General features: G+C 44.0%; 1 protein-coding gene across 5 annotated transcripts in view; it reads left to right on the forward strand.

The window, feature by feature from the left end:
- NCAPG2 (non-SMC condensin II complex subunit G2) overlaps nucleotides 1–18,422 on the forward strand; it is a 69,592-nt gene that overhangs the window by 40,614 nt on the left and 10,556 nt on the right. For all 5 annotated transcript variants that reach the window (XM_089336858.1, XM_051857033.3, XM_051857035.3 and 2 more), the window contains 11 exons: nucleotides 440–510; nucleotides 2,002–2,155; nucleotides 2,268–2,441; nucleotides 3,200–3,313; nucleotides 3,402–3,542; nucleotides 3,925–4,024; nucleotides 6,030–6,217; nucleotides 9,938–10,078; nucleotides 12,752–12,855; nucleotides 13,648–13,748; nucleotides 15,226–15,325. In XM_089336858.1, the coding sequence (XP_089192984.1) occupies nucleotides 440–510; nucleotides 2,002–2,155; nucleotides 2,268–2,441; nucleotides 3,200–3,313; nucleotides 3,402–3,542; nucleotides 3,925–4,024; nucleotides 6,030–6,217; nucleotides 9,938–10,078; nucleotides 12,752–12,855; nucleotides 13,648–13,748; nucleotides 15,226–15,325 (1,388 nt within the window). The remainder of the gene's footprint in view (nucleotides 1–439; nucleotides 511–2,001; nucleotides 2,156–2,267; nucleotides 2,442–3,199; nucleotides 3,314–3,401; nucleotides 3,543–3,924; nucleotides 4,025–6,029; nucleotides 6,218–9,937; nucleotides 10,079–12,751; nucleotides 12,856–13,647; nucleotides 13,749–15,225; nucleotides 15,326–18,422) is intronic.

The following is an 18,422-nucleotide window of genomic DNA, read 5'->3' on the forward strand; positions in this document are numbered from 1 at the left end:
GATTTGTTTATTTATTTGAAAGAGTTACTCACTGAGAGGAGGAGAGGCAGAGAGAGAGAGATATTTTCCATCCTGTTTCACTTCTGAACTGGCTGCAATGGTGGGAGCTGTATTGGTCCAAAGCCAGGAGCCAGGAGCTTCTTCCGGGTCTCCCACACGGGTGCAGGGACCCAAGGGCTTGGGCCATCTTCTACTGCTTTCCCAGGACATAGCAGAGAGCTGGATAGGAAGTGGAGCAGCCAGGTCTCGAACCGGCGCCCATATGGGATGCTGGCACTGCAGGAGGCAGCTTTACCTGCTATGCCACAGTGCCGGCCCCTACTGTAACTCTTACCGAGCAACTTTGAACATTGGTTATTAAGCATTTATGTGGAAAGACTTAGACAGTTTCTTAGTGTTTGAATATTCTGTTTGATTTTTTTCCTTTGTGTGCTTTCAGGATGATCGCTGCAAGATCCCATTGTTCATGCTGATGTCGTTTCTGCCAGCATCTGCCGTCCCTCCATTCAGGTATTTGCTGCTTTTCAGTACAACGGAAAGGCAGGAATCTTGACCATCCTTGTACTCAGAGGACCCTTGCATTTAGCTTTTTTTTTTTTTTTTTTTTTTTTTGATAGGCAGAGTGGACAGTGAGAGAGACAGAGAGAAAGGTCTTCCTTTGCCGTTGGTTCACCCTCCAATGGCCGCCGCGGCCGGCGCACCGCGCTGATCTGAAGCCAGGAGCCAGGTGCTTATCCTGGTCTCCCATGGGGTGCAGGGCCCAAGCACCCCATGGCCATCCTCCACTGCACTCCCTGGCCACAGCAGAGAGCTGGCCTGGAAGAGGGGCAACTGGGACAGAATCCGGCGCCCCGACTGGGACTAGAACCTGGTGTGCTGGCGCCCCAAGGCTGAGGATTAGCCTAGTGAGCCGCGGCGCTGGCCTTGGGGGATTTTTTTTAAGATTTTTTTTTTTTTTTTTTGGACAGGCAGAGTTAGACAGTGAGAGAGAGAGAGAGAGAAAGGTCTTCCTTCTGTTGGTTCACCCCCCAAATGGCTGCTATGGCCAACGCCCTGCGCTGATCCAAAGCCAGGAGCCAGGTGCTTCCTCCCGGTCTCCCATGCGGGTGCAGGGCCCAAGCACTTGGGCCATCTTCCACTGCCTTCCCGGGCCACAGCAGAGAACTGGCCTGGAAGAGGAGCAACCTGGACTAGAACCTGGTGCCCAAATGGGATGCTGGCACCACAGGTGGAGGATTAACCAAGTGAGCCATGGCGCCAGCCCCATTTGGGAGGATTTTTAACACCTGGTGTGATGACACTGTAGGGCTTCTTGCTGCTGCTGGCCACATGTGGCTTTGAGTACTTGCAGTGTGGCCATCTGGGTTGAGTTGTGCTGTGAGTACAAAATACATGTGGAGTTGAAGCCTTGCTGTGAAAAGAGGAATGTGAAGTGTTGGCTGCCTATCAAAAGTATATACTGGATAGATGAGATTAAAAGGTGTATTACATTTTCTTCACCTCTTTATTTTTACCTTTCTGTATGTGGGTACTAGAAAAGTTAAAATTACCTATATGATTTCATTTGATGACTTGCATAGTTTTTATTGTACAGTAAAGCTCAAGTGTGGTTATTTCATGAAATTAATTATATTCAAATTTATGGATAAAAAATGAATGTTTTGAGGAGAAACAAATATTGTTCCCTGAAATTAACAACTCTTTCTCTAGACTCCACAGAGATGCCACAGAAACAAAAGGAAAAAGGGATAGTGTGGCTGGTGTGGCCCTGACCATTAACATTTACCAAAGCCGCTGTCCCATTGAGTGTTTCAGGGTAGGACTCGTCCCATGCAGTGATTGGGGAAACTATGTATTCCCCCTGCATTGGAGAGTGGTGAAGTGTTGTTATTGTAGCAAGGGATTGTGCATCCTTAGTGTTTAGCTGCTTTTTCTTCACCTCTTGGGGAATGGGACAGTTGTCGCCATGTTAATCTGATTTTACAAATTTGGTATTTTCAGTTGTAGTGTGATTTCCACACTGAGAAGCCAGGAGGAGAGCAGTGTAGAGAAGAGCTACTACACCTTGTTGGATTGCCTCTGTTCCTGGGGACAGGTGGGACATATTCTAGAACTTCTTGATGACTGGCTGCCAGGGGAGCAGCTGCAGACCAAGGTATATTTTCATTGGCTTTATTTAAAATTTGATGAATATGCATAACTGTATATTAAAAATTATCTGCTTTTCTAGGAGCATGCTTTAACAATCAGTTCCTGCTCTCTTTCAGAGTAATTCAGCATCTAAACGTAAAGTGCAAATCCAAGATGCACGCCCCGTGAAGCCTGAATTAGCGCTGCTGTACTTAGAGTATTTGCTGACCCATCCCAAGAACCGAGAGTGCTTGCTGTCTGCTCCCCAGAAGAAACTTAACCATCTTTTAAAAGCACTTGAAGCCTCAAAAGTAATTTGATTCCTGGGTGATTCTTTATAATTGTTAATTTTTCTTTTTACAGTACTGTAAACTTTTTCAAACAGAAGAGGAATTGAGAGGGGTCTAGTGCACCTTCCTCAGTTCGTAGACGAGACCCCTGGGTTGAGGTTGGGAGTAGAGTCTGTTTCCTGGCCCTGGCCTTCACAAGAGCAGTGTTCAGAACCGTGTTTCTGCAAGTTTCTTAGAGTGCCAGGAGCAGGTGCAGTTCTGTCTCTCAGAACACACCACCTGTGGGAAGCCGGTTCACACACAAGTTCTCTTCTGCTCTGCATCTGTCCATCAGTGTGAGATTCCTGGCTCCCTTCAGAGTTCTTGCCAGTTGTTTTCTGGGAATCCTAGAGAGTACATGGATGTCCTGTCAGTGCTCTGTGGAGTCCTTCCCATCCCTCTGGCCCTGGACATCTGCAGGAGCCAGCCTCTGAACAGCCTCTTGTCACTGCTGCTGACAGTGGCTCAGCATAGCTGGGGTGGGCAGGGACGTCCCGAGGGCTGCAGGATGAGGTGGCCTGACGTTAGGGCGGAAGTGGACAAGGTGGTGTGGTGCTTGAAGTCTCTGTGTGTCGTGGCTGTGGGAGACAGGAGGCCTGCTTGCCTGCTGTGCTTCTCAAGCCCAGTCGGGGCTTCAGTTCAGGCTGAACTACCCGAGAGCTGGTGCCTTTCTGGCGCACCTGCAGACAGGCATTTCCAGCTGGACTGAGGTGGTGGCCCTGCGGATTTGCACGTTACAGGCGGATCTGGAGGCGCTTCTGCAGTCACCTGGCGGGAAGCCTGGCGTGAACGAAGCCACTGCTCTGCGAGCCTTCAGTCTGCACTGCCGGCTGAGCATTCACCTTCAGCACAAGGTGCGCTGCGTCCGGGGCCCTGTGCCGAGGGGAGATGAGGAGCGCGTCGCAGAGCTCCTTACTGATCTGTCTTTTTGATGTTGGACAGTTCTGCTCAGAAGGGAAAGTTTACCTGTCCGTTTTGGAAGATACTGGATTTTGGTTAGAAAGCAAAGTTTTATCTTTGATTCAAGATCAAGAAGAAGAGTACCTGAAGCTTCACAGAATTGTTTATCAGCAGATTATCCAGGTTAGAAATTTTAAGAAAGAAGTCTGTCTTGTGTGTTTCAGATTGCTTTTCTGCTTTAACGTAGTGATTTTAACCATTAGTGTTGCTCTTTCTAAATGATTAGAGTAGCAGTTAAGTATCACAAAGCAGAATCATGCAATTTTGATAGAATTTTACAAATTACATACGATAGGTATTCAGTTGTGTTTGTGGCATTACATAACATGTGTTTCTAGATTTCTTATGGCAACAAAAATGAAAGTATCTTTATGAACATCCTTTTATACACTTACGTAAACGTGTGCTTTGGAGATGGCTGACCAGAACATCATGGGAGGTTTATCGGGCTGTACTTCTTCCCCTTTCCTCACGGCCTTTGGGAAATCCCACCTGTCTCTTACAGACCTATCTGACTGTATGTAAAGATGTCGTCATGGTCGGCCTTGGGGACCTGAAGTTTCAAATACAGCTTTTACAGCGGACTGTTGGCATCATGCAGACAGGTACAGCATACCTCATCCATTAAAAGACTGGTTTAGAGCCACTGGTACTCAAAAATGGTCCTTCGTGCTCTGCTCCCTCCTTTCGTAGATCAAGACTGTCACTTTTAAGTGATTTATATGTAATGCAAACTAGCTTATACCCAGATAGGTATTTCTTGGCTGTCACAGCCAGGAAGTTGAAGTGGGTTCCTGGCACTGGACACATCCAGAGCTTCTGATGAGGTCTGAGATTGTGCTGCTTCCCGCGGTCTGCTTTGCCAATAGCTTTCCCCGTGGGATGGAGCTGTTTCCTGGTATTTGTGTAGGAAACTTCATAGAAGAGCCCTTGACTGCTGAGTGCTCCTGTACGTGGGTTGTGTGTTGGCATTTTCAGGAAAGAGTAACATAGGGCAACCTGCAGTAACGAATAACACTGCACTATGTTTGCTGCCTGCTGGGTACTAAATCTAATGTGTTTGGTGAGGGAGTGAGAGGGCAGCCACTGGGGCCATCTGGGTCCTAAAGGCCAGGTTCTCACAGCACATGTCAGGAAGGGGTAGAAGGTACCCTGGCTTGTAAGCACTGAACTGCTTCTCCATGGCTTGCTGCTCTGGGCTGTTAGCGAGTGAGTTGCTTGTTCCTTTGCAGATACTTGGGAACCTAGAATAGTAGCTTGCTGACAAGAGCCATAGAAGCCAGCATTTCCTCAGTGGCAGGCTGACATCCCTCCCCTATTTACCAATGACTGATGAGCTGATTTTCATCAGAAGCAGAACTGACAGTACTTGTGAATCCCGACATACCTTTAGTAATTTATTGTATTAACCAGTGTCCATCGTATATTTGCTTTGTAATGTACATACTGCTTGAACTTAATGGAGTAACTTTCAATTATGTAACTTCATGGATTTTGTCAATAATTATAGATAATACTTTTTTGGTTCCCCATCCATACCTCCCTTAAGGAGGGGACCAACCCTCTTGTCGGGATCTGTAGGCTTCAGAACATTAGCCTCTCCTGAGTTGTCCATGCTTTGTCTGTAAAGGGCTCGGGATTCCCGTATCATTTGTTCCACTGATGGGTAGTTTTGCAAAAGACTTACATGTGTGGAAGTTGCATTTCCTTTTGCTTTCTTTTAAATAAAAGAGAATGGTTCCTTGAAAGCTTCTGTTATGATCTGAAAGATTTTAGAGAGTTTTTATTGATCCTAGTGGAGCCATTGGCCTTTTGCTGGGTAGTCTAGGATTTCTGGAGATTGGAAATGGAATATAATTTATTTTATTATAACAAATTTTAGTTTAAGTGTGTAGTAGATTCTAAGAAAGCACCATGCAACATCGTTCCTGCTGAGAGGGGTTTGCTGCCTATAAACAGGGTGGCACCCATGCATGGACACCTGAGAATTGACTGGCATTCGGGCGGTGTGGTTCGAATGGGATGAGAGTGCAAAGACAAGCCCACCCAGCTTACCAGGCTTACCAGCTCTGTTTTTATACCTGCATTCACCAGTAAGATTGGTTAGACGCAAAATGAAAATTCAGGATCTCAAGGATGGATATGCAGAGTAAATCTTACCAAATTAATGTAATCCACTAAAGGAGATGATTTGAGGAGAAAGACAGTTAATAAGCTGCCACCAGATGTTAGGAATTTAGCAGCCAGCCTGTGAGCTTCTCAGGTTGTAATCTGGAAGGTGTGAGGCCCGCCCTGCCGTGTTTCTCACTGCAGCTGGCTTTTGGTTTTGTGATACATGAGGAGTAATTCATGTTCTCTAGGTAAGGTGTCCAAGGAGACACACTGCTGGCTTGCTCTGTGTTTACATAGGCAGTGGATACAGTGTTTAGTGTGGTGACTGAGTCATATTGTTAATGTTATTGAAGGTATTGGTTTTTACTTAAATGGAACAAAAGTCTTATTTATCTCGATTAGAATTTAGGTTCATCTAATCAACCTTGTTAGTGCTAAGTCGTCATCGTAATATGTGTGTTAAGTGACTTTATGTGATTTTCCCCATTTTATTTCTAGTGAAAGGATTTTTTTATGTTTCATTACTTCTTGACATCCTGAAAGAGATAACTGGGAATTCCTGTATTCAGAAGATGGATTCAGAGGAAGAAGTTACAACGCTGTTTGACACAGTCCAGAAAGTATTTCAGAAACTGTTGGAATGTATTGCGCGGAGCTTCAGGAAGCAGCCAGAGGAAGGCCTGCGGGTACTCACGTCCTCCCTGGGTTCACTCAGTGGGCCTCAGGGCCCGGGCGCATGGGGAAGGCAGCTGCAACCAGGCAGACTCACCCACCCTTGCTGTGCTGTTTGCACTGGGTATAGGAAACCATTGATAGATGGTAGCCTTCACAAGAGTTGCCACACTTCTTTATTGAGAAAAATCGTCATCTCTGCTCACGGGGCTGGATAAGAGGCGCCAAAGGCCTTGGGTTCTTGATTGTGCCTGTAAGTCTGGGAACAAGAGTTCAGGTCGACGAGCTGACTGGACACAAAGCAGAGAACTGATTGCCAAAGCTGCTGTGTGCTCAATTGTTGTTAAATTCAAAAAATTTTAATTCTGGAATTAAACTTATTAAGTAACATTCATAGAATTTTCCAAAAAAATGTTATTTAATTTAAGATTTATTTATTTACTTTTCAACTTGTAAGTCAGAATTACAGAAAAAGGGAGAGGCAGAGAGAGATCTTTCATCTTCTGGTTCACTCCCCAAATGGCCACAACAGGATAGGGATGGGCCAGGCTGAAGCCAGGAGCTAGGAGCCAGGAGCTTCTTCCAGGTCTCCCATGTGGGTTTCAGGGTCCCAAGCACTTGGGCCATCTTCAGCCGCTTTCCCAGGGACATCAGCAGGAAGCTGGAGTGGAAGTGGAACAGCTGGGACTTGAACCATTGCCCATGTGGGATGCCAGCTTCCCACTTGGCAGCTTAACCTACTGTGCTACAGCACCAGCTTCCAAAAATAATGTTTTTGAAGATGCTAATTTTAGTTGTTTGTAGAGCAGAGTACTTGTTCAGATTAAATACTGATTTCTACATCATGGGTCACCTTTTCATCATGTTAACCTTCCCCAGATTGTGAGAATCTCAAACCTTAAAGATGGGCTTTGGTTTCCCTTTGCTGGTGAAAAACTGTTGGGAAGTGAGATTAACCAGTACATATAAAGACCAATATTCCAGATTTGCTTAACTCCTAGAAATAATGTAATGCCAATTTCTGAACAAAATCATTGTTTCAGAGAGCTGTTATCTTTTATATCAACAAGCTATGGTTTTTATTTTTTTAAGATTTATTTATTTGAAAGGGTAAATGACAGAGAGACAGAGAGAAAGAGATCTTCCATCCATTGGTTCACTTCCCAAATCGCTGTGACAGCCACGGCTGGGCCAGGCCAGAACCAGGAGTCAGGACTCCATCCAGGTCTCCCATGTGAGTGGCAGGGATTCAGGTACTTGGGACATTTTCTGCTGCCTTCCTGGGTGCATTAGAGGAAGCTGGATCGTAAGCAGAGCAGCCAGGACCTGAACCAGCACTTGGATATGGGATGCCAGCATCGCAATCTGTGGCTTAACCTGCTCCGCCACATGCTGCCCCTTTTTAAAAATATGGTAAAAAATGGGAGGCTGTCTTGAAGAGTTTGATTTTTATTCTGTCCTTACCTGATAGAGGTAATTGAAGGCAATTGGCCATATTTTTCCTAGCCTATTTCAAACTTGAATTAATTTGAAATGCTTCTGGTTTTTAAAAAATTGTTATATTTGAGAGGCAGAGAGAGAAAGAGACAAACAGAATAAACCGCCATCTTTGGTTATCTCCCCAAATGCCCACAGTGGCTGGACTGGCCAGGGGCTGGTTCAGGACTGCCATTTGAATGGGAGAGGCCCAACAACGAGGGCCATTTTCTGCTGCCTCCCAGAGTGCATAGTAACAGGCAGTTGGAGCAGGACTGGGCCCAAGGCTTGAACCCTGACACTAATATGGGATGTAGGCATCCCAAGCAGCCTCTTCACCACTAGGATAAACACCTGCCTCAGCAGGTTTTGATGAGTTGTTTCAAGCGTCTGTGATCTGTTTCTGTAATGTAATTTGTGCCAAAACCTTTTTTTTGTCCAACAGATCTTTTATTGCTGGCCCTGAAGCTTTATTGGGAGCCTTTGCTTCACAGTTGATTTCTTTTTTTTTCTTTTTTTTTGACAGGCAGAGTGGATAGTGAGAGAGAGAGATACAGAGAGAAAGGTCTTCCTTTGCCGTTGGTTCACCCTCCAATGGCTGCTGCGGCTGGCGCACCGTGCTGATCTGATGGCAGGAGCCAGGTACTTATCCTGGTCTCCCATGGGGTGCAGGGCCCAAGCACTTGGGCCATCCTCCACTGCACTCCCGGGCCACAGCAGAGAGCTGGCCTGGAAGAGGGGCAACCAGGACAGAATCCGGTGCCCCGACTGGGACTAGAACCCGGTGTGCTGGTGCCGCAAGGCGGAGGATTAGCCTAGTGAGCTGCGGCGCTGGCCAGTTGATTTCTTTTTAAGATTTATTTATTCATTTGAAAGTCAGCAGAGTTACACAGAGAGAGCAGGGGAGGCAGAGAGAGAGAGAGAGAGAGAGAGAGAGAGAGAGAGAGGTCTTCCCTCCACTGGTTCACTCCCCAGATGGCTGCAACGGCCAGAGATCTGTTGATCCAAAACCAGGAGCTTTCTCCAGGTCTCCATGTGGGTGCAGGGGCCCAAGGACCTGGGCCATCTTCCACTGCTTTGCTATGCCATAGCAGAGAGCCGGATCAGAAGTGGTACAACCAGGACTCGAACTGGCGCCCATATGGGATGCCCGCCCTGCAGATGGTGGCCTTACCGCTGTGCCATAGCAACAACCCTCATAGTTGGTTTCTTACTTTCATTGACTGATTGTCCATTGACCTGATGTCCTTCTACCTTTTTTTTTCCCTTTCTTCCTGTTACTGATGGTTTTCTTCTTGAGAGTTTTTCTTTGCTTTGGGAGAAGGAATGTGAAATGGTGACTTCAGTGGACTTCGGTCTGTGTGTCCTTTTCTAGTTACCATAATTAAAAGATAATATTCAGGGGCTGGCGCTGTGGCGTAGTGGGTAAAGCTGCCGCCTGGATTGCTGACATCCCATATGGGCGCCGGTTTGAGTCCAGCTGCTCCACTTCTGATCCGGCTCTCTGCCATGGCCTGGGAAAGCACCGGAAGATGGCCCGAGTCTTTGGGCCCCTGCACCCGCGTTTGAGATCTGTAGGAAGCTTTTGTCTCTGGATCGACACAGCTCCGGCCACTGGGGAGTGAACCAGTGGATGGAAGACCTCCCTCCCTCCCTCCCTCCCTCCCTCCCTCCCTCCCTCTCTTTCTCTCTCTCTCTCTCTCTCTGCCTCTCCTCTCTGTGTAAGTCTGACTTTTTTTTTTTTTTTTTTTTAAGATTTTTATTTATTTATTTGAGAGGTAGAGTTATAGACAGTGAGAGGGAGAGACAGAGAGAAAGGTCTTCCTTCTGTTGGTTCACTCCCCAGATGGCCGCAACTGGCTGGAGCTGGGCCGATCTGAAGCCAGGAGCCAGGTGCTTTTTCTCAGTCTCCCATGCGGGTGCAGGGGCCCAAGCACTTGGGCCATCCTCTGCTGCTTTCCCAGGCTGTAGCAGAGAACTGGAGTGGAAGACGAGCAGCTGGGACTAGAACTGGCACCCATTTGGGATGCCAGCACCTCATGTGGAGGATTAACCTTCGGCGCCATGGAGCTGGCCCCGTAAATCTGACTTTCAAGTAAATAAATAAATCTTTAAAAAAAAACAAAAAAACAAAAAAACGATAGTAATCTCCTAGGGGAGAACACTAGGAATACCCTTCTTAAAATATGTATATAATATAGTTTTTTAAAAACATGATTTTTAGCGCCACTGTAAGCAAATGATGTGTTTTCTTGTAGCTCCTGTACTCTGTTCAGACCCCTCTTCATGACTTCATAACCACCGTTCAGTCCTGGCACGCCGATACTCCCGTTCACCGGGCCGTGCTCTCGACTCTGATTGCTGCGCCTGTGGTGGAGATAAGTCACCAGCTCCGGAAGGTGAGGCGTGTGGATCCTGACACTGCTTTGTCTCTGAGCTCTGTAAGACTCTGTTTGCACCGGCAGCACATGCTTAATGTTCTTCAGAGATCTCAAGCTGAATTGTATGTTTCCTAGCAGCTTTATCTTAGAGTCTAAAAGCTAAATGGTTAGACTTTTATTTTATTTTCTGAAAATTTATTTATTTGAAAGGCAGAATTACTGAGCACTCCCTCAAATGGCTGCAACAGCTGGGGCTGAGCCAGGCAGGAGCCAGGAGCCTGGCATTCTATCTAGGTTTCTCTCTAGGGCGACGGAGCCCACGCTCTTGAGTCATCATGTGCTGCCTTCCCAGCACACTAGCAAGGAGGTGGATCAGGAGTGGAACAGTTGGGGCTTGAACCAGCGCTCGTATAGGCTGTTGGGTTCACAGGTAGCACCTAACCCATTGTGCTACAACGCCAGCTCCAGTAATTCTAGAGTCTTATTACTGTTGTGAAAAATATACCACGGGTGATATGACTCAGCCTGACTCTTCCCTGCATTGGGAACGTAGCTCTTTGCTGTCTGTCAGAGATTTAAATGGCCTAATACATTTAAATCGTCTTCTGTCCTGGGTACATGAAAGCAGTGGTGAGCAGAATGCAAGTCCACTCCTGGGCTGTATTTTGAAGACTAGTTTATATATTTTTGTTTGCCTGCTGTATTAGCCTTCCCCCTCAACTCCCATTTCTAAGCATAGGAAATTCAAACTTCTGACGTCAGTTTAAACAAATTCATTCATTGCTACTTGTCTTATTTTTTAGTAGTAGCTGTAGATAAGGGAAGATGATTATTATTAATTAAGTTTATTTTGGTGCAAAAAAGTTGAATTATACAAATAATTTCTGTCATAATAGTATTTTCCACAAACTTTAAAAATCCTCTCATACAAACATTATTTTTATAACATAAAATCATGATTCATAAAAAGATATTAACTAAATTCTGGCCGGCGCCGTGGCTCAATAGGCTAATCCTCCACCTTGCGGCGCCAGCACACCGGGTTCTAGTCCCGGTCGGGGCTCTGGATTCTGTCCCGGTTGCCCCTCTTCCAGGCCAGCTCTCTGCTATGGCCAGGGAGTGCAGTGGAGCATGGCCCAAGTGCTTGGGCCCTGCACCCCATGGGAGACCAGGAGGAAGCACCTGGCTCCTGCCTTCGGATCAGCGCGGTGCACTGGCTGCAGCGTGCCCGCCATGGCGGCCATTGGAGGGTGAACCAACGGCAAAAGGAAGACCTTTCTCTCTATCTCTCTCTCTCTCTCTCCCTGTCCACTCTGCCTGTAAAAAAAAAAAAAAAAAAAAAGAAAAGATATTAACTAAATTCTAAAACATTAAATAGAATTTAAGACCCTCCTTAAAACTTGATGGGAGATCATTTTGGCTTTAGAGTATATATATAAAAGATAAAAACTGGGATGAATTTATTTCAGCAAACTATACAGCTGACAGTTATAATTAATGGCCTAGTAGCTATCCTGGTACACCAGTTGTTTTTTTTTTTAAAGATTTATTTATTTAATTTGAAAGAGTTACATAGAGAGAGAAAGAGAGGCAGAGACAGAGAGGGGTCTTCCACTTGCTGGTCCACTCCCCTAATTGGCCGCAGTGGCTGGAGCTGTGCCAATCTGAAGCCAGGAGCTTCCTCCAGGTCTTCCCACATGGGTACAGGGACCCAAGGACTTGGGCAATCTTCCACTGCTTTCCCAGGCCATAGCAGAGAGCTGGATTGGATGTGGAGCAGCCGGGACTTGAACCAGCGCCCAAATGAGATGCCGGCACTGCAGGCAGTGGCTTTACCCACTGTGCCACAGCACCGGTCCCACCACTTGTTTTTGTAAATAAAGTTTTATTGGAGCACAGCCATAGGCTATCATGGTTCTTCCCACAACGTACAACATATTTACTGTTTTTTTGTAAATATTTAATATTTTGCTGCCTTACAGAAAAGTTTGCTGACCTCTTCTATTTCCCTGTTGATTTTCTCTACTTGTTCTATGATTGTTGATGTGTCTCTTTTTATTGGTTCTGTCAATTTTCCTTTCATGTGTCTTGGAGCGTTTTTGATGAGTTGATTTTCCTCATGAAGTGTGCCTTGATATTTTGACAGCCAAACCACTTTTGTTGGTTTTTTAGCCTTTTAACCTACCTTTCTTTATGCGTGCTTTCTAAAACACCACATTGGTGGGTGTTTTGAAAATCCAGTCAGTCTCTGCCTTTTATTTGGGGTGCTTATTGTCCATTTGTGGCTTTTTTGTTTTTAGTCCATTTTAGTTTAGTGAAATTACTGATCTTTGACTTTAAAACCATCATTCTGGTGTGTGTTTTCCATAGTCATATCTGCTTTCCTTCCTTTCTTGCCACTTTTTCATGAATCATGTTTTTACTATTTCATCTTCTCTGTTGACCTTGCATTTTCTTTTTTGTAATTTTTAAAGTTTCTCTACATATTTCATTATGCATGTTTAACTCATCACAGTCTCCCTGCAGAAGTTCATAATTATTGTAGATATTTCAGCAGTTAGTAAAAGTGGTTCTTTTGAATTTCTGGAAATCTTTTCTCAGTTGTTAAAAAAAAAACCCAGAGCGGTTTATAAGAAGTAATTAGTCCAGACTGAATTTAGAACTTTCTCATTTGAAGCTCTTTCTTTTTAGGTTTCTGATCTAGAAGAGCTTAGCCCACCAGAGCATCTGTCTGACCTTCCACCATTTTCAAGGTGTTTAATAGGGATAATAATAAAGTCTCCAAATGTCGTCAGGTAATCATTCCTTTACTCTCTTGAAACTCCTCTCAGGGCTCTTAAGTACTCTCAGCAACTTTGATAATTTCCAAGGATGCGTTTTTTTCTTTGAGAAAAATATGCCATAGAATTTTCTGGGTTTTATCAGTAATTGAAAATGTTTACATTAAATGTATCCAGAAAAAATATCTGAGTTCCTATATAGTATATTCATTGAAATAGTCTCTGGATCGGTTTATCATAATTAAAATTCAGCTAAAATGGAGAAATGTTATTGTACTGTGAAATACTTCTTACTGTGTGTATTTCCAGAACATTTTATTGGTTAAAGATCAGTTTAATTTTCACTCAATACAAGAGCTGTTGTTACTCATTTCTCTACTCCATATGTCAGTTGACTCAGATTCTAGGGTGTTGTGGCATACACAGGACTGACAGATTACAGAGGGGATAGCTGTGCGGGCATCTGATACCTTGGAACTTTAGCAGCAGGTATTTTCAAGAAAGTGCCTTAAAGCACTGTGTTTAAACTGAATAGTCTTCCAACAACATGTTGAATCTTTGTTGTGTGCGTTGAGACATGAGAGTAGCCTTTAACTGACTACAGCCTTTCCTCTTTTCTAGCAACAGCTTGATTTTAAAGTCTTTTGTGGTTTGCATACTTAAAAATATGGAGTAGGTTCAGTTAGCTTCCCATGTTACTTGAAAAGTGGAGTTTGGTTGTTGATGAATGTTGACTATATTTGTTTCTCTATAAAATATTAGCCTGTGTGCTGTAGAGTAACTTTAGCTGTTTGCTAATTTTTACAGGTCGTTTTTAGATGAGCTAAAGGCCTGTGTGATTTCTGATGACGTTGAAGGCATTGTGTGCCTCACAGCTATTCTGCACATTATTTTGGTTATTAATAAAGGTTGGTTACATTTCCTCTCTTTGATCTGGATCTACGTCACACACACTGTTACGGGGTATTTGCCAGGCGAGGCATCTCAGCTGTCCTGCCCATATGAGGTGGAACATCGTTCTGTCCACTTGGGCTTCTTCTCCTTAGCACACTTGGACCTGTGTTTATTTGAGCACGTGCACTTTACTTTAATACATTTCCTCTTCGGCTTTCACTGTTGGACCCATTTCAGTATCTCTGTATGCCTCTGTCTTAGCTTTTCATTACTATAATGAAATACTCGAGGCAGACTGCTTTATAAAGAAAAGCAGCTAATTAAAAAAGGGTTTATTTTGGTCATGATTTCTGGAGGTTCATTTTCCAAAATTGAGTGAACCCCTTGGTTTGGCCTCTGGTGATAGTGTTCTTGCTTAGAGTCCGGGGTGGCGCAGGGCATCACATGGCAAGAGAAAGGGAGTGTGTATCTATGTTCCTTTCCTTGCAGAGCTAACCAGGATTCAATCTGCTCCAATCTAATTACTTCCCAGAGGCACCACTCTAAATGCCACAATTCGATTTAGTTTCCATTGCCTTAGTGGCATTAACTAAGACTTTTGGGTTTAAACTGCTGAGTAAGTTTGGGGGCCAGATCATATTCAGACCACAGTAAGCAAATTTTCTGTTGATTTGGCATATATTTCCTATTTTAAAAAACTTGAATTTATTTTGTTAATAATGGATGCTTTTGTGTTAATATTTAATTTAGCTACTATTTCTCTTAAACCTTAAACTTGGCTATTTTGAATTTCCTAACCAATTGAAATAGTATTGGAAAAATAATTTGTATGCTGTAGCCATGTGAAAAACATTGACATCCCTACAGGGGCTACATTTGACTTTTTAATTGTTTAGTCAGAATTATTAATTTTGAAATAATTTTCAAAGTTAATATAGATAGAGAGCTGCTTCTGCAACAAGCTCTTTCCATAATTCTGGTGCATATTTGAAGATTTGAGTTTCACTGATACCACGCACTTGAAACAGGAAGTGTTTTTGAAGATTTTCAGATTTTGGAATATTTTCATAAATTGGCCAAGCATTTTTGGTTCAAAATCCAAAATGTTTCTAAATCTGGAGTTTTTTTCAGCTTCATGTCAATCACCAAAAATTCTGAGTGCCTGGCACTTAATAAATATTAAATACTTATCATATTTAAACAGGTGGATAACTGAAATATGATTGTAGTTAGGGCGTGTGTGTGACTTAGAGGTTCAGATGACCCCGTCTCAAGCAGACTACCTGGGTCCAGTGCCCGACTCTGGCTCCTGACTCCAGCTTCCCATTAATGCACACCCTGGGAGGCAGTGGTGATGGCGCAGGTCATTGAGTTCCTGCACTGAGGAGGCTCCAGCTTACGGAAACTGTACCCATGTGGATAGCAGAGCACATTTGCTTTGTGCGGTAATGTGAAGATCTTTTCTCTGTTTTTATTGTAACCTTCCCAAAGGTAAACATAGAAGTTCAAAAGTGAAGGAAGTTGCAGCCACTGTTCACAGGAAGCTGAAGACATTCATGGAAATTACTTTGGAAGAAGACAGCATTGAAAGGTAAGGTGCGAGATGTACTCTAGATGTGATTATCTGAAAACCGGGCGTATTTAAGATTGCATTTTCATTTCTGCTGCTTAAAGCCAGGTAGTTCGGAAAAAAAAAGATTGTCAAAATAGAAACATTTCTGTTGGTAAAGTCCTTTGATCTTATGTTTAATTTGCTTACTAATTCTGTCTTCAAAAGCAAAACTGTCATTGGCAAAGTTCTGTAGAAAAATAAGGGTATACACACTTAGGTGGTTTTGAAAGCTAGACATTACTATAGGTTGCTGTGATTTTGAAATCAGAGGCATTTCCCAAGAATTAGTACTCGGCCACGAACATCCACACGGGATGGGACTGGCCTCCAGAGGCTCTGACGAGATGTGCGCTGTTTCTTCCCTTTTGGTGCCCGTTGCTGCACATACTGCTAGCTGCCATGTGTCCTTTGGACTCCTTTTTCACTCACGATGTTCTTGCTGCTGTTTTGTGTTTCTTGCATGGTTGCGTGTTCCTGTAGACTATGAGTTCTGTTTGATTTTGAGATTAGCCACACACACACACACACACACACACACACACAGAGTTTTATGAGCTTAGTAGGTTAAGTGTCACAGAATTCTGCATTAGGTAATCCTAGTTTTACTTGTGCTTGGAAAATAAATCTCCAGAGCTACCTCCTCTCTTAGAGAACGGTTTCAAAATCCTAAATTCTAAATTGCTAGTTTATGAATAAGCTTCCTAAGTGAGGGTTTTTTGTGTTTGTTTTAAAGATTTATTTATTTGAAAGGCAGAGTCAGAGAGAAAGATCTTCCCTGTAGTGGTGCACTCCCCAGATGGCTGCAATGACTGGGTCCAGGCACATCAGCAGGAAGCTGTATTGGAAGTGGAGCAACCAGCAGGCATATGGGATGCCTGCTAGCATCACAGGTGGTGGCTTAATCTTTCGTGCTACAGTAGTGGCAGCCCCCAAAGCGAGGCCTTTTTTAGACTGTTTCGATTTGTTCTATTGACCCAAATATACTTAATGCTGACTTTACTAGAAAAGGTTTACAAATAAATTTGGGAATTCAGATAGTATAGTTAAATGAAAAATCAATTTTGACCATCTTTATAAATGACACGAGAATGTTTGGCTTAATTGGGATCCCTTAATAAAAATAAAACAGCAAAACTTCCAGGTTTTAAGACATTTGTTTAGAGGTGGCCATTTGGCATAACAGTTTAGACATTACCCAGGACACCTGCATCCCAGAGTCCCTAAGTTTGAGTCCTGGTTCTGCTTCTGATCCAGCTTTCTGCTGATGTCCACCCTGCAAGGTAGCAGGTGATGACTCAAGGGCTTGGGACTGCCACATACATGGAAGATTCAGAATGGGGACTGACCTGGCCCTAGCTGTTGGGGTATTGTGGGAATGAACCACCCTTGCACACACATACTGCCTTCAAATTAAAACGACAAAAAAACCCCACATTTGTTAAGTCTTTTCCCAATTGTTGGGGGGGGGGGGGTTAATCAGTAGTTTTTGATAGTATATGAGGGTTCATGGATGGAAGTAAAATGTTTATTTTGACATAAAATTTTTTTTGAAATCCATGCAGCTTTTTTTTTAAAGGTTTATTTATTTATTTGAAAGTCAGAGGTACACAGAGAGAGAGGAGAGACAGAGAGAGAGAGAGACAGGTCTTCCATCTGCTGGCTCACTCCCCAAATGATTGAAATGGCTAGAGCTGGGCCAATCTGAAACCAGGAGCTTCCTTTGGATCTCCCACGCAGGTGCAGGGGCCCAAGTCCTTGGGCCATCTTTTACTGCTTTCCCAGGCCCTAGCAGAGAGCCACATTAGAGGTAGAGCAGCTGGGACTCGAACTGGCCACCCATATGGGATGCTGGCACTGCTGGCGACAGCTTTACTCGCTATGCCACAGAGCTGGCCCCTGTTAATACGTATTTCTATTTTTTGGTGGGGTGCTAATGTACATTGTATTGTGTTTTAATTCCGTTCATTTCGGGTATATGGGCTAGCGATTGACTTTTGTATTAACATTGTATCCAGCAACCCTAGTATAATTGCTCACTCTGGGAGTTTTCTTGTTGATTCTTTTGGGTTTTTTACACGATCATGTTTTCTTTGAGCAAAGGCACTTTTATTTCTCCTTCCCAATCAGTATACCTTTTATTTCCTTTTTTTTTTTTAAGATTTTATTTATTTATTTGAGAGGTAGAGTTATAGACAGTGAGAGGGAGAGACAGAGAGAAAGGCCTTCTGTCTATTAGTTCACTCCCCAAATGACCACAACAGCTGGAGCTGCACCGATCTGAAGCCAGGAGCCAGGTGCTTCTTCCCAGTTTCCCATGTCCCATCTTTTACTGCTTTCCCAGGCCACAGCAGAGAGCTGTATTGGAAGAGAAGCTGGGACTAGAACCGGCACCCATATGGGATGCCGGCGCCGAAGGCAGAGGATTAACCTACTGTGCCATGGTGCCAGCCCCTCCTTTTCTTGTCTTATTGCATTACTTAGGACTTCAGTACAATGTTCAGTAGGAATTATAAGGGGGCCATCTTGCCTTATACCTGGTTTTAGTGGAAAACTGTGTTTCTTATGATGAAAAGTTATTTTTAAGGGGCCAGCTTTGTGGTATAGCAGGTAAAGCTCCCATTTGAGTTCCAGCTGCTCCACTTGCGATCCAGCTCCCAGGTAATGTGCTTGGGAAGCAATGGAGGATGTACCATCTGGGAGACCAGGAAGAAACTTTTAGCCATTGTGGTCATTTGGGGAGTGAATCAGCAGATGGAAGATCTCTTTCTTCCTGTCTTTCCCCTTAACCCCTCTCTAACTTTGCCTTTCAAATAAATAATTCTTTAAAAAATTATTTTCCAGTTTTGTTTATGTATCAAAATGTAGAGAGAGAGCTTTCATCTGCTGATTCCTTTCTTAAATGCCTCCTACAGCCAGGGACAGGTCAGGCTGAAGACAAGAGATTAGAACTGTGGGTCTCCCATGTGGGTGGCAGGGAACCAAGGACTTGATCCATCACTTGCTGCCTCTTAGGGTACACATTACCTGGAAGCTGGAATAGAGAGCAGGAGCCCGGACTTGAACCCAAGGACTCCAG

This window comes from Oryctolagus cuniculus, chromosome 7 (assembly GCF_051225735.1).
Source record: "Oryctolagus cuniculus isolate XC-2025 breed Fujian yellow rabbit chromosome 7, ASM5122573v1, whole genome shotgun sequence".
In the NCBI taxonomy this organism is placed as follows: Eukaryota; Metazoa; Chordata; class Mammalia; order Lagomorpha; family Leporidae; genus Oryctolagus; species Oryctolagus cuniculus.